Genomic DNA, 15101 nt, shown 5'->3' on the forward strand with positions numbered 1-15101 from the left:
TGACCCCCCTCCGATTTAATTTTTAAACAGGTCCAGGCAATTTTTAAACTGGTCATTTGCCCTGTGCCACCGCCTAATTTCCCACGCTGGTGAGGAGATGCAGCTTTGCGGCAGAATAGACAACATATTTATCTTTGTGTTTTTAAAGAACGCGTCGTCTGCTACTCATTCTGGAGTGAGATATTGACGAAAAACTTGAAATATGTAAACTTCAAATACGGGACTTAAGTCGTGCAACCGTGTTAGCGGAAATACCTGTTGCATTCCCGAATGCAATAGTTACACATTTTCAAATAAAAATATAAGTTTTAATCTGTTTCCCAAAGAAGAACCCGTTAAAAACTGGATTTTTGCCTTGGCGCGATCAGCTAGCTTGCCTCGTGAAGCGCGTGATCGGGTGCGCTATGAACCGACAGGTGGATCTTAGGGAATTGGGAGCAGGAAAAGAAACTGTGGAGGAAAGCCAACCTGCATTCGGATGCCCCCACCTAACTAGCTACTTTTTTTTAACGCTGAGCTCTTTTTTTACGGCATCAATAAACCTGTAAACCTGTAACCAGAAATTTTCTATCAAAGTTTCCCCTCTTCTCTCGTGTCGGGGGGAAACCACAAAGAGAGAAATTTATTTATTATAGCGTGAGAACCTTGCGTAGTGATGCGCGTGTTCGAGTGGGCTATGATTGATGTAAAAATAAAAGTTTTCTTGCATCTGAAAATTGCTCCATGGCGCCCGCCGCCCAGCAGTCTGGGAAATAGCACACTTCTTCTGGTCCAAAACCAGTTTATTAATTGCTTGGACTAGTTTTTTAATTCAAAAAGTGGGGGTTACTGGTCCTCGGGACCAGTTTATTAATTGCAAATCCTAGGTGGGGACCAGTCCTGAGACCAGTTTATTATTTAGGACACTAGGGGGTCACTGGTCCCAATGACTAGTTTAAAAAATATCCTTATTTCCCAGACTGCCGCCCAGGAGCCAATGGAAATGGCCAGTCTGGGAAATAAGGATATTTTTTAAACTAGTCCTTGGGACCAGTGACCCCCTAGTCCCCGAAATAATTAACTGGTCTCCGGACTGGTCCCAGCCTTTGTTCTCCTATAGATTTGCCATTAATAAACTGGTCCTGAGGACCAGTAACCCCCACTTCTTGAATTAAAAAAACTAGTCCAAGCAATTAATAATCTAGTTTTGGACCAGAGGAAGTGTGCTATTTCCCAGACTGGAAATGGCAACCATGCGTCCATGTTCTTCTGCTATCGTGAGTTGACAGAAAATTGAATTCATTCTGTTTGGAAGAACCTACATTTCGGTAGTGCCGGCATTTAATTTAATTTGCCGTCGTTGAATATAGTATTAGTTAAATTAAATATCTTAATATGGTAAGTTTTGTATGATTAATTGGTATATAGAAAAATTACTTTTCATTGGTTATAATATTCAATCTTAAGGAAACACTTAATCTTTGCTACCTTTATTTTGACAGTCTCATCATAATGGAGCGCTAATTATTGCAATGAAAGGCAAAGGATGCGTCGCAATCGCTGCTGATCGTCGTTTAGGGGCTGGAATGCAAACCATTTCAACAGATTTCCAAAAGATCTTTGAGATGGGACCTCATCTATATATTGGTTTAGCTGGACTTGCTACTGATGTTATTACTGTGTATGTGCTTGAACCATAATAATTACAAAAGTAGCAGAACCTGTGATGATAAGATCCTGTTTATTTTAGAGTGTATATAGTCTAAATTTATGTCGGTTTTCTGGTTCTTGGGGTTGGCATTGGGGGATGGGTAGAGCAGGGGCTGTGGCTGGAATGATAACCGACAGTGGAAAAAACAGTTTACAAAGGCTGGGTTGTTATAATATATATATAGTAGCAACAGTGAATAGGGAGAGGGCAAACCCATTCTTGCCACGTCATAGGCTTATATCTCTTACCTCAATTCCATCCCCCTAACGGGGGAATTTCAGTATCGCTCCTACAAACGCTCCCCTAAGTAGAGGTATAAAATGACGTCGGATGTTCTTTCCCTCCCTGACAAACGCCCTCTCCCTTCCTTTACTGACCCATCTCTGTAAAATTTATCATTTAAACAGTGCCCAGCGATTAAAGTTCCGTCTAAATTTATACGAACTTAGAGAAAACCGCAAAATTAGACCTACTACCTTCAATAACATGGTCACCAATATGTTATATGAAAAGAGGTAGTGTAACCTTTATTTGTGGTTAAATAATAAGAATGCAATTTTGAATATTGACTTTACCCCTAGATTTGGTCCATACTACATTCAACCAGTCATCGCTGGTTTAGATCCAAAAACAGGAGAGCCTTATATCAGCGAATCTGACTTAATCGGGAGCTTCAACGAGCCTAAGGATTTTGTCATAGCTGGAACTGCTAGTAATCAAGCCATGGGAATGTGTGAAACTCTTTGGAAACCTGATTTGGTAAAAAAATCGTTAAAAGTAGTGTATGTTCTTTAAGTTTGTCACTGGTTACAAACTGGAGTTTGTCACGAAGTGGCGAAGGTCAGATTCTCATAAAGCCACACCTGGTGAGGCACTGTCAAAGGCTTAGTACAGACTAAAATCGGAAACCGAATGTAGTCAATTCTCGCTTATCGTTCTCGAACTAGCTCTTAGTCTCTAGCATTACGAAGTATAGGAATTGTCATACTTATGGAACATATCTTATAAACATACGGTAATAATTATTCGAAACCCCCTCCCACTCTTTCAACCTTTACGTAAATTGTGAACAGCCTCTAATAAGAGTTAAAAATTAAAGGCTTGGCTTGTAAACTTGAGTTAAAGACACGCGACACACCCTTAGAATATTTTCATTCCTTTTCCCAAAGTGTAAAATTCTGATTACAGGAATAAGAGTGGTAAAGTATTCGGGGCAATAACATCAAAGTGTTTCAGATACAGAGCTTCTAAACTGAAGTTAGAGATTTTCCCTTCTTTGGTTTTCCATATTTATTGTAAACCTATTAGAAAATTACATTCAGAGCTCAGTTCATTGGAAGCTAGCTAACCTGGGCTGCCTCCTGGCATGAAGACCCTTTTCAGTAGTCTGGTGTTTGACCACCTTGTTGTCTTAAGAGGAACGTCCGATATGTTCATCGAAATAAGTTAGATATGGCTGCAAACAAAAGGACTTTGTTGGACTGATAACTCGAGTCTTTGGATCTACATTCGGGATTTTTTTTTCTTAGCTCTGCTTCAAGCAAAGGATATTGAGTCCCCCGCCCCTTGGAAAAGGGTTGTTTAAAGGAAAGCGCGGCTCCATTGGTGCCCCTTAAAGATGGAATTTCTGCTACACTGTGGCTAAGCTTGCTAAAAGCTAGTTAAGCCAAAGGCAGGAACCAATGGGACCTAGTTCATTAGGTCTGATTGGATCCTGCCTTTGGCCTGGTAAAATTCGTGTCCAGAAGATTAGCCAGAATGATAGGGGTGATAATGGAGCCATGCTTTCCTTTAAATAGTATGGTGTCGTCCCAATGTGTTCTAGTTTCTTAGGGTGTAATTTTCAAATTGCTTTATCTCCATATACAAAAGACATCTCCATCACATTTCTGTTATAGCTCAGACTGCCTAACCATGGACAGACAACGCCGTGTTAAACCCGCGTTAACAAATGGCAATGCGTAGCACGCGTCCAATTTGTTGCCAAATTTTACTAGGGTTTGGTGATAAACTTGCGGCACCCGCCACCACAGTGCTAGTGTCAGGTGGTGCTCCGAACAAATCTTGCTGCCTATTCAGTTGCCTGTTCATGGTTAGGTGCAGGGCCAGAAATAAGCACGGGACACTGGACATGTCCAATAATATTTTAGAATGTCCCATAATTTTTTTAAAAACTAAAGAGGTCACTGGACATTTTCCAGCTCTGGTCTGAGGTTATAGCCAGGAAGCTCAATTTTGGTGAAATTTTTCACCAGGTTGCACTTACAAAAATTAAGCTATATTGCCCACTGTATTTCGGTCCTACCACCCGTTTTGCAACACCCTGTATATAAAAGCCAAAGCCCACACTGACTGCGCATAAACTAATATTTATACAAAGAGAACCTCCCTCTAATTATCCATATTTCATTTTAATGAAATACTAATTGCCAAGATCATAAAGCAATCTCAGCTTCCAACTTTTGAGTAAAGCATGCAAAGAGGTGAGCACAAGCTGCTTAATTTAAGGGCAGTTTTGCCTATTCTTCTTGAGGGTTAGGAACCTTTTGAATCAGGTTACACTGGCACAGAGTGGAAAAACTCATAATTGTAACATCAGAGTTGTAATATGAGAAACGTAGTAGTTCCTCAATAGCTCAAAGTAGTTTTCCTTTTTGTTTGTAAGTTACCAACGTCTGTAAAATTTGTAGGATTTTGTAAAGATTTTTTATAGACAAATCACAATATTTCATATTAACTTATTCAGGTCGGTTACGGTAGTTTTGATTACTTGCAGCATAAGAAAATAATATATAGCTCCCTATAAGTATGAAACTCTCCATTTAAGCCATGTAAACAGCATTTTCTTCCATTGAAATTTGTAAAAAGTTTCTAATGCCACCTATTAAGAGTTTTTGGCGTTAAAAAAGATGAAATATTTGTTCAGAAAATTTTCAAATTTTATATTGTAATTAAATAGTTAAAGGTCTAGACGTTATTATTATGATAATTATAACTGATTAAGTGCATGTCAAAATTATCATAATAAATTAATAGATGGCGCGACATTTTGACGAACGAGGCTGGTACGAGGTAAGGCGCATCTTGTGTCTCTACGCGCGCGGCGAAATTTCCCCGGCCCATCGTTCCTTTCGCGGACACCTTAGGTGGCGGCGGCGGTTTCGCCCCCCCTTTTACTCGTAGTACCGAAACTTCTCCCACGGGGCGTAAAAGCGTAAGCGCGCCAAATTTGGAAGAAAATGCTGTAGTATGAAAATGTACTACGTTTCATACTTATAGGGAGCTATATATTATTTTCTTATGCTTGCAGTCATTTTATAAAGTTCACAATTTGTCGTTTTGCCAATTTCAACCTAAATTATATTAATAATATTTCCAGGAACCCGATGAACTTTTCGAAGTAATTTCGCAAGCATTGATGAATGCTGTTGACAGAGATTCCATGTCTGGTTGGGGAGGAATAGTCCATATTATGTAAAGAAATTTGAAAAAAAATATGTTGAAATTCAGGGTTCATACAAAGCAGGGAAAAATGAGAATAAATTATTAAAACTTCAGCAATATTTAAAGGGAAAGTTCAGGTAACATAACATTATACCAGGGATCAGAGTAATTTTAGAACCTGCAATGGAGAACAGTTAGCCTTTAGTCCGACTCATAGCCCGTATAGAGTCCCTTCCTTCAACATGTAACGAAAATTTTAAATTATCTTATTGGCTCACTTAAATGACGTTGCTGACGGGGATGGTGAAAAATACGTAGTTCCATCAAGAAGTGATTTATATAAGAAGGCATAAGTCGCGGGATTTTACTCTTCTACTCTTAGGCCGGTGTCAGTGGACAAGTAAGCCCCACCCCTTCCATGTCCGTCATTGCTCTGCGCTTTCCTATTGGTTCCCGTGGGGATAGGTCATACAGACGCGAATGATGTATTCCGACTAGGGAAAAAAACCTCGAACAACTTAAACAGAATATGGAGGCTGCCAGCGGTGCTGAAATGGTTCGCGAATGGTTTTTAATTGCCATTAGCAAGTTAGTTAAAGGTTTTGAACCTAACTTGATTGATTTTGAATATGTGTCTCTACGTGAAAATCGTTTGTTCTACGAATGTTTCTAAATAGAATCAAGTGTACTACACTTATGATTTGGTTAGTTCCAAAAACCAAAACCAAGGCTTAACGAAAAGGTGAAAGAGATTGATGGTGGAAAGCATAGAGTAAGATAAAATATTAAGTCCCGCCTCCGTTTCAACGCCCAACCCCACACACTTAAAGGGAGATTGTGGACTATGACGCGAGCACTGGAACCTTTTTTTATGCCTTCTTATATAAATCACTTCTTGGTTCCATTTTTACCGCTGTCGCTATGACCCGCCTCTTCTTTCATGCCTCCCGTCCCGGGGAAAGGGGGTTGTGGACTTAGACGCGCGCCCTGCAGATTACTCTGTTCTCCATTCCTACATCTAAAATTACATGGATCCTTGAATATACCTTATTCTAAATATAAAAGGAAAAATATTAAAAAAAATTATTTCTCAATGCAAAAAAAAATTGCATTTAATTAGTCTTAAAAACGAGAACTACTGCGCCATCCGCCATTGGTTTAGTGGAGTCTGCTAAATTAAACCACTTACCCCTACGGGATTCGATGAATTCTCCCAGGCTGAGAGAGGTAGGACCAGAAGTGGTATGATACTAGAAGTATTGAGCTAACCAAATTCTTCACTCGGCATTAGTGAAAAGACTTGATAAAACACAAACGGTTGGCCCTCTAGTGGCGGTTTCTGAATTTTCCCTCCAAAACGTGAGACGCTCGCGGTGGTAGACGGCCGAACTAGATTCAAGGAGCCGCGTTCGTGTTCGGCCGCTTTAGGTTGAGGGGAAGGGGGTAGGACATTTTTTTGGAACTCGACCAATTTTTTTCTCTCTAGCGTAGGCGCGATTGAAGCGGCATAAAATCCTCAAATTTGTTTACTAGTGCCAGGATCTACTATCAATGCTAGAGCCCTTCACTTCTAGTCTCATACCACTTCTGGTAGGACTAAGAGGTTCGGTTTAGCAGACCCCACTAAACCAATGGTGGCGCAGTAGTCCAGACTGTTTAAATTTTAATTACTTTGTAATAAGAGATAATTAATTTTTTTTTTTAATATTTTTCCTTTTATGTTTAGAAAAAGTCCGTCCTTAAGACCTTTTCCTTTAAAATGTGTTGTAAGATTCCAGAAAATTTGCTCTTTAAATTATCTGCTTGGTTCAAAAGTAAAACAAAAGAGAAAAAAGGGTTTTGTTGTTGAGCCGTTCTTGTCGTGGTAATAGAGCTATCTCAGTTGTGACGTCAGTGCCTCGATAAAACGTCACGGGCTTAGCTAGGGCAGGGGGCGGCCATGTTTGGTACCTTTTTGGTTCTATGGGGAAATAGCATGGGTTACGTCACACTAAGGCTTCTGAGATAGCTCTATACAGGCAGATCTGTTTTTCAAAAGTTGTATGAACCCTGAAATAGTTTTGGTGAAATTAAGCATTTAGTAATAATTAAAATTTAACTTTAAAACATAGCGAAAAGGACAAGGTTACCATCAAGACTTTGAAGACCAGAATGGATTAAATAACTTAATATTACTCTTTGGACCTCTTTATATATTTTTTGGCATATTGATAATTTGAGTGAATAAAGTTTCAACACTTCTTTAAACATAGTGTAATGTAAATTTATTTTTCTGTTGAGAAATATAATATTTCTTAATAAGGTGTTCACGAAGCCTGTGAATTTCTTCCGTAGTTTGTAGATTTGAGATTCATTTCCAAATTTTTTTGACTAGAAGAAGAACCGAGTTCTTTGCTAATGAAAAGACTCGAAAAAGTGTAGTTTATATAGTTCGTAGAATGGAATGTATACGAATCGATACAATTGAATAATAATATGATTATGGCGTCACTGTAAGGGTACGTCACAAAAATGTGACTGACAACTTGCCCTAATGGGAGTTTGCGGTCTTTTTCTTCACTAGAATAATTGTTACCATAAGGACATCATCTCTCTAAGGGCCCAAGCGCATCTATTAGCAAAAACATCTAGTTCTGCTAGATGTGACGTAGATTTTGTATAGGGGCTCCTTCCGAATTTTTCGTCAAATTCGCGGGAGAGAAAAATAATTTTCAAAATTAGCCACGACCGATATCCTAAGCCGGTCGTGGTCTAGACGCGAGCTCTGAGATAACGCTCCCAAGCGGTTGGGAATCAAACTAAAACAGGCGGGGAGGCGAGAGAGGAAGAACTGAGGGGAAAAATAAGTAAGAGAATTTCCAGAACCGCCCAGCTCTCTCAGACACAAGAGGTAAATTCGCGCTTAGTAAAAATCACGAAGAGCTGTCGTGAGAAATCTTTGAAGGAGGGAAAAATGTTCAATGCCGGGTTACTCTGCAGCGAATGCGCTCGGCCTCTGTTTAGGCTATACAATTACTGACCAAATCGGACATACATTTCAACCGTAACATAGAATCTTGGGCCCTTAGAGAGAAATAATGTCCTTATGTTGTTACACGTAACTTACATGATGCCATAGATAGTGTTTTTCACTTTCACAATAACTAAAGCGCTATTTTATAATAATTAATTAACACAAACATATAACCAATAACTTTGACATTGATGTTATAAATATATATATATATCATGCTGGATTCATGGGTGTAACTATTAAATTATCTTTGGTTTTTTTTTTTTTTTTTTTCGTGTTCAGATTGAAAATACTTTGACATTGAAAACAGAGTTTTAAGGGTAATTGAATATACAGTAAAAATTCCTTTGCCTTTTCGTAGCTCTTATCAAATTTTGAACTTTTAAGAAGATATAATTATTAATTAACATTTTTCCAAAGCCTTATAGGTTTTTCTGTAATTTAGATTTAACAATAATTAATTACGGTATCTAAAAAAGTAAAAAATTATTATTTTTTAATGATTCTTCTACTAATTAATAAGACATCTCTGCGTACTAAATCTCCGAATGATTTTAAAAAATTAAAAGTTGGACCTGTGACCAATTGCATAAGCGCCATCTACCAGGTCAAGTCGCTTGCCACATAAATTTTCTCGGGTAAGCTGGTCAATACACGATTGGTCAGACGTGCTACTTCATATTTTGTCAATAAAATCTCAATCTATTTTGATTTTTAAAAATATTTTCAAGATATTCCCTCAATGTTTCATAGTTAATCACTATACAGATTTGAATTCTAAGTTGACGAACTGATAAAATAGCTACATTTTCTTCTTTCCCACACGGATCTCTTTACAGCAGCTTTCTTCTTTAAGACTCATCATGACTCATGTGCGATTCCGAGTCCCTGTTCTTCTAGAAATTTGCGGGTACTCGCGAGTCCTCCACAAAGCTACCTACAAACACTACTCGACGAGTCCATTTTTCCCCTATGCGAGTCTTCTTTCTTTGAACTAGTCAAATTTTGTTGGGCAAGTCCATTTCTTCTTTGCGAGGAGTCAACTAAAGCAAGCTACACGACTCCTTTCAGTACCATTGACCACTCGATCATGCGTTTAGCAGCGCATGATCGAGTAGGCTATGTCACTACACAACACAGGCCAAGACTGATATAGCTTTATTTTACAAGCGCGATAACCGAATTCAGACTCGGTAAAAAAATTTTGGACTTGATGGACTCGCGAGTACTGGGAAATTGGATTTGGAGTCCAGTCCAGTTTTTCACTGCTCGCACTTGGACTCGAAACCTAAAAAGTAGGACTCTCACACCTCTAAAAAATCTCTAAAATCAGTCCTGACTCATGCTTCTAGCTCCACGTATTGGATGGCTTTTTCATAAAGCTTGGGTAAGGGCTCAATATTTTTTGGACACACAACTTACGTGGCCCAAGATCACTTATTGGACGTGTATTATTAAAGAAGCATCTGGTGTGTTGCATAACGTTTATACTAATTTTAGTTTTTTAGATTTTAAATTTGCAACAGTCTTATCAAATCAAATTTCTGTATCGAAATTAGGCTAAATTTTATGTTCAATAAAACAACCAGTGGTAAATTATGGGTTTTAAGAAAGCGCAAAGGTTTTTTGAAGAATAATAATTTTGAAAACTAGGCTCATTTGCAAGAATGTTACGGCAACTGTTTGCAATTTTTTTTTTGTTGCATTTTTAATGCTTTTGTTCACAGTAAAATTCTGTGTGAAGCCATGAACAAGTGGGGGGGGGGACATGTCGGTCAATTTTTGGGACTTAAAAAAGCTTTACTCCTATCCTCTTTGCTTTTCAGTTTTAGACAAAGTTTTGAAAATAACAAAAATTAACTGAGCTTTTTTAAAGGCTACTTATATGAGTGGCCATACTGAAAGCATGGATGAAGAATGCGCGTGAGGAAATTTGTTTTCACGCGACAGGATAGGCAACTCCCTATCTCGGCCGACAGCTTATTCTGTATATACTCTGTTACAACATCGGTTGTCAGCACGCGTAAAGCTAGGTCTCGATGTAACCTAGCCTTGCGCGTGCTGACAAGAGACAAAAAACTTCAGGATCTTCAAGATTTAAAATATCCGCGAGTTTTTTTAGCTCAAGTGCACGGACCTCTAGGCCTTAGTTTCAAATACGTGTGAAATTGCCTGCAGCTTACTACACGTATTTGAAACTAAGGCCTAGAGGTCCGTGCACTCGAGCTAAAAAAAATCGCGGATATTTTAAATAGTGAAGATCCTGAAGTTTTTTGTCTCTTGTCAGCACGTACAAAGCTACGTTACATAGAGAAATAGCTTTACGCGTGCTGACAACCGATGTTGTAACAGAGTATATACAGAATAAGCTGTCGCTCGAGATAGGGAGTTGCCTATCCTGTAGAGTGAAAACAAATTTCCTCACGCGCATTCTTTATCCATGCTGAAAGCTTTTTGAGCACTTGTACACCCCTGATTCTTAACCAATTGACGTCTCACCATTAAATTCACTCACAAACCGCTAATTTTAATAATGACTGAAATAAATTGCGTTAAAAAATATTTCAAGATTTTCTTCTTAAATAGTTTTTGAGATAATGAGATTATTCCTCTTCAGAATCCTTGGGGAGAAATAAAAAAAAAAAAAAACAACTTGTCTTGTATTTTAAACAATGATTTTGAAATTAACATTTATCGTAAGTTCAGAATAGAAAAATGGCGTGTTCATAACTTTCACGCAGTTGACTGTCCAGTAGCCTGGGCGTAACTAGGAGGTGGTGGTCCTAAGTATGTTGGTGGCTGGTAGGCAACCTGAGATGAAGAGGCACTATTTTGAGTATGCTGTGGAGGCAAATTAACTCGCAATCCATTTCCTTCCGTGGTTGTTGCGAATTGCGGAGGCATCATATGCGGAGTAACAACATTGCTGGCCATGTACGAGGGTGGGGACATGGTCATAGAAGCTGATGATCGCTGATTTTGAGCATTATAAGGTCCAGGATCTCTCTGGGGCGGAATGGCTGTGGGGTAGCCAAAGTTCGATCCTTCCATACGATAATTTCTTCGATAACGTGCCCAAAAGCCACCTCCGGAACACAGAAGCAACATCAACATGATCAAGAGCCTATATTAAAAAAGTTCTTTAAAGAAAGTGCTCGCCAACAATGGTATAAACAATTTTTGTAGATAACAAAAAAAAACCAACCAGAAATACCACAACTGGAAAAACCCAATGGACCTGGCACGACAACAAAGGTTTCCGCAACAGAATTCATAGGCACCGCAGCTATTAGTTAAAAATCCACATTTAGACTTCGTTTATAAATACATAAGAGCTTTAAACACCCACTAGAATTCTTTAATAAGTCCAGTTTCATATTCGTATAAACAACGTTTACAATCGACCTGAAATTAAGTAAGTTCAGAAGCATATAATACTTCTCTTCGAGAGAAGTGTACCACAAAGCAGGGTAACGTCACTCTTCCCAACATCATTTTACATTTAGAGCAAGGTTACTAAACCGAATCACATACGCAATAAATAATTCCCTCATCATTACTCTATTAGCGTTTAAATATTTGACAAGGCGTTCTTGTGCATTTTTGTCCCTCGTCAAGACAATCAAGGTTTGTGGGATGATTGCTGGGGATTTAATGCCAAACAATTATAGAATTCACCTTACGGTGCGATGCCCATTTGTAATTTGATGAGCGGGAAAGCAAACTTAAAGGGTGAGCCAGGGAAGAATGACGTTACATAACTGAAGTATTAAGAGGATACAGAGTGTCATCCTTCTTCTATTATCCCCTTCTGGTAAGTTGCATTATTGCGTAACACCATAAATTAATAGCGCTCCGCGAAATTCACATGATTTTTATGAAAGCCAATGGGAGAGTAAGGAGGATTGGGTTGGGGGATACTGCTAAATGGGATAAAATCTCCATCGCTAACGCCAGGCACCGTATAAAGCATTCCTTATTCCTTAATACCATTGTCACCCATGTGATAAATTACTGGTGGTACCGTGGTAAGTAGTTCAAAAGTTCAAAACCCAAAAAGAATAACATAAGCCTCGGCTCTAAGTCCTAAGATACCTGCCCTATCCCTCTAGAGTTCTGACTGTCAGTACTGCAGATTGAATGTATAAACTCTAAAAGAACTTATTTACACATCCATCCTTTCAAAAGTTGATGTACAATCGTTCAACTTACGCTTTGAATGTAGGTGATTAATATAGTTAAAGGGACAATGTAATTCTTCAGCGGGCCAATTCCTCTACCAACCACGTCGCAAAGATGAAAAGCCATGGTATTTGATTGTTTTACTACAAATAAACCATCATTCCGGCAAAAAAACACAAATTTCACTATACTCGATCAATTTAAGTTCTTCACACACAGATTTGGATAGTAGATGCAATTACACGCAGATTGATTGTTGCATAAGTTCATTTACTTATGAACATGGCGCCTGGCGGTGTTGTTGTCATTTTGTCAATATTTCAGCACTGCCAGTCAGGGCCGGAAATAAGAAAAATCTCTTTTAAGGCATGTGTCACGGCCTACTTAGATCATCTCCTCCGTCGCCTGTAAGGCCGTCCGATTTCGTGGGCGCCCTATGCTAATGGAAAAGTAGCGAAATCCCGCTAGTGCGTCAATTCTCGGGTAGGGGGCGCTCGCATCCGGGACAAACGTCTAAATACATTACTATGGGGAAACTATGCCTTAAAACTGCACTTTTTCATCGGAATTTTTCTATATTTTTTAGATGTTTTAGGAATCTAATTTTTATATATATTATGAAATCAAGTAAGAGCTATCTTTTGAAACTTATTTCATAATTTTCCGTCCATTAGTTTTTCTGCAATCGTTATCGAAACATTCGAAGTTTCTAGCCGCGAAGTTCGAGTTTATTCGCTTCGAATGTTTCGATAACGATTGCAGCAAAACTAATGGACGGAAAACTATGAAATAAGTTTCAAAAGATAGCTCTTACTTGATTTCATAATATATGTAAAAATTAGATTCCTAAAATATCTAAAAAATATAGAAAAATTCCGATGAAAAAGTGCAGTTTTAAGGCATAGTTTCCCCATAGTAATGTATTTAGACGTTTGTCCCGGATGCGAGCGCCCCCTACCCGAGAATTGACGCACTAGCGGGATTTCGCTACTTTTCCATTAGCATAGGGCGCCCACGAAATCGGACGGCCTTACAGCAGGGATAAGGGAGTCAGATGGATTGGAAATGATGATGGGCGACCTGCGGCACCATATCTCTCCCAGTGTACCTCGCGCACGCCCCTACCCTTCCGTGGGCGATTGCTAAGTGCTGCCGCGTAGCGCCATTTTATTTGAATGAGAACTAGCTTCTATTTTTGAGATAGAGGGAGCGTCCTTTACAATTTCGTCCGGCACGACCCTACCTAACCGCTGGGGATGATGGGAGGACTAGGGTGCCGTAGGTGGGGGTACAAAGGCAACGCTTAAGGTATGGGGGTTTCCACTCCATTACTCTCTCCTTCAAGCTTACAGGCGACGGTGACCCCCCCCCCGTTTGATTGGAAAATGTATAGGAATGTCCACTGGAGTGTGCAAAAATAGTGTCGCATCATCATAGTCAAGCTATCAAAACTTGGGTAAATTTATTGGTCAAAATGTCCAGTGACCCCCTAAGTTTTTAAAAAAGATATGGGACATTTTAAAATTTTATTGGACATTGCATGTCACTGGATGGACATTTTGACCAATAAATTTTCCTAAGTTTTGATAGCTTGACTATGAAGATGCGACACTATTTGCACACTCTAGTGGACAATGTCCTATAAATTTTCCACTAAAATGGGGGGTCACTGGACATATGTCCCATAACAAATTTTTCCGGCCATGACTATTTCCGGCCCTGGCTGCCAGTGCCATCATTGCCATGACAGGGCCGGAAAAATGGCTTATAGAACATGTGTCCTTTTCACTGGAAAATTTATTGTGCATTGTCCACTGGATTGCGCAAAAATTGTGTAGCGTCTTCATAGTCAAGCTATCAAAACTTCACTGGTCAACCGTCCAGTGACCCCCTTAGTTTTTAAAAAATTTCTTTATTTTATTGGACAATGTCCTGTGTCTTGTGCTTATTTCCACCCCTGGCCATAGATGATGAAAGCCAACGGGTGCTCGCTCGCCTGAGATAAATTTTCGATTTCTAGAGTCTGTTCCAACCCCCCCTTACGTGACGTCAGCCTTAGACCTCAAGCGCGCGCGGTTTTGATTCTGTACGGTAGACTATATGAGAATTGCCATGAAATTTATTTTTAAAACGCTAATTATAGGGCATAATTTTTATATATTTTTTAAATTAAATAATTAGAAAGGGTTTGGCATAGATAATTGTGCACATTTTAATAAATAGTAAGGCAGAAACCGAAACTTTATGCTTCTATCAAACTTCATAGTTCAGTACCTATTATGATTTTCTTTAAATTCAAGAGGAAAATGATTACAATTACTTAATAACGGTGATAAGTAATCAATGCATTAGACCAAAAAAATTTAAACCAAGTATAATTCCAATGAAATGAATTTTATTTCTATTGATGAGTTTTGAGATCTTAATTTGAAAACTCCAGCCAATTATAACAATTATAGGAACTTTAGTTTACAATTTTCTTAAATTTTTTACCTAATTTTCTCCCACAATCTGTCTTGCTGGGCTTGATTGAATTGTGATATTTCATTCTAATGAAAATTCTTAATTTGACAAATGAATGGATTAAATCCAAAGGATAAGTTTCATGTTCTTGGTGAATTGAATTGGATATGTTTTTAACAATATTTATTTCGTTGGAGAGGACTTTGTTTGGAAGGAAATTACGAAAAATGGTTTCAAATGAATTCATTGCTTTTAAGAAAGTAGAGCTAGGAACAATTAAACCGCCATAAGATAATATTGTAGCGAAGC

The 15101-nt window shown here is 38.6% G+C and overlaps 2 protein-coding genes across 3 annotated transcripts; one reads left to right on the forward strand and one right to left on the reverse strand.

The window, feature by feature from the left end:
* Positions 1-1216: 1216 nt before the first annotated feature.
* Positions 1217-7381, forward strand: Prosbeta3 (proteasome subunit beta type-3). Its single transcript, XM_089866973.1, has 6 exons — positions 1217-1377; positions 1482-1660; positions 2098-2205; positions 2272-2449; positions 5070-5164; positions 7246-7381. Exons 1-6 carry the CDS (start codon positions 1375-1377, stop codon positions 7292-7294), a joined length of 612 nt encoding a protein of 203 aa, XP_089723099.1. The 5' UTR covers positions 1217-1374; the 3' UTR covers positions 7295-7381.
* On the reverse strand, positions 7373-12715 carry LOC149703727 (WW domain binding protein VOPP1-like). 2 transcript variants are annotated; one of them, XM_089866972.1, is made up of 5 exons: positions 12547-12715; positions 12360-12472; positions 11497-11552; positions 11353-11433; positions 7373-11271 (listed from the first exon to the last, which is right to left on the reverse strand). In XM_089866972.1, exons 2-5 carry the CDS (start codon positions 12453-12455, stop codon positions 10881-10883), a joined length of 624 nt encoding a protein of 207 aa, XP_089723098.1. In that variant the 5' UTR covers positions 12456-12472; positions 12547-12715; the 3' UTR covers positions 7373-10880. The 2 variants fall into 2 exon arrangements, with proteins under 2 accessions (XP_089723098.1, XP_089723097.1); XM_089866971.1 differs by having other exon boundaries at positions 12360-12710.
* Between the last annotated feature and the right edge of the window lie 2386 nt (positions 12716-15101).

This window comes from Phalangium opilio, unplaced genomic scaffold (genome assembly GCF_054372755.1).
Source record: "Phalangium opilio isolate 3A_F unplaced genomic scaffold, DU_Popi_V2 ptg000017l_1, whole genome shotgun sequence".
In the NCBI taxonomy this organism is placed as follows: Eukaryota; Metazoa; Arthropoda; class Arachnida; order Opiliones; family Phalangiidae; genus Phalangium; species Phalangium opilio.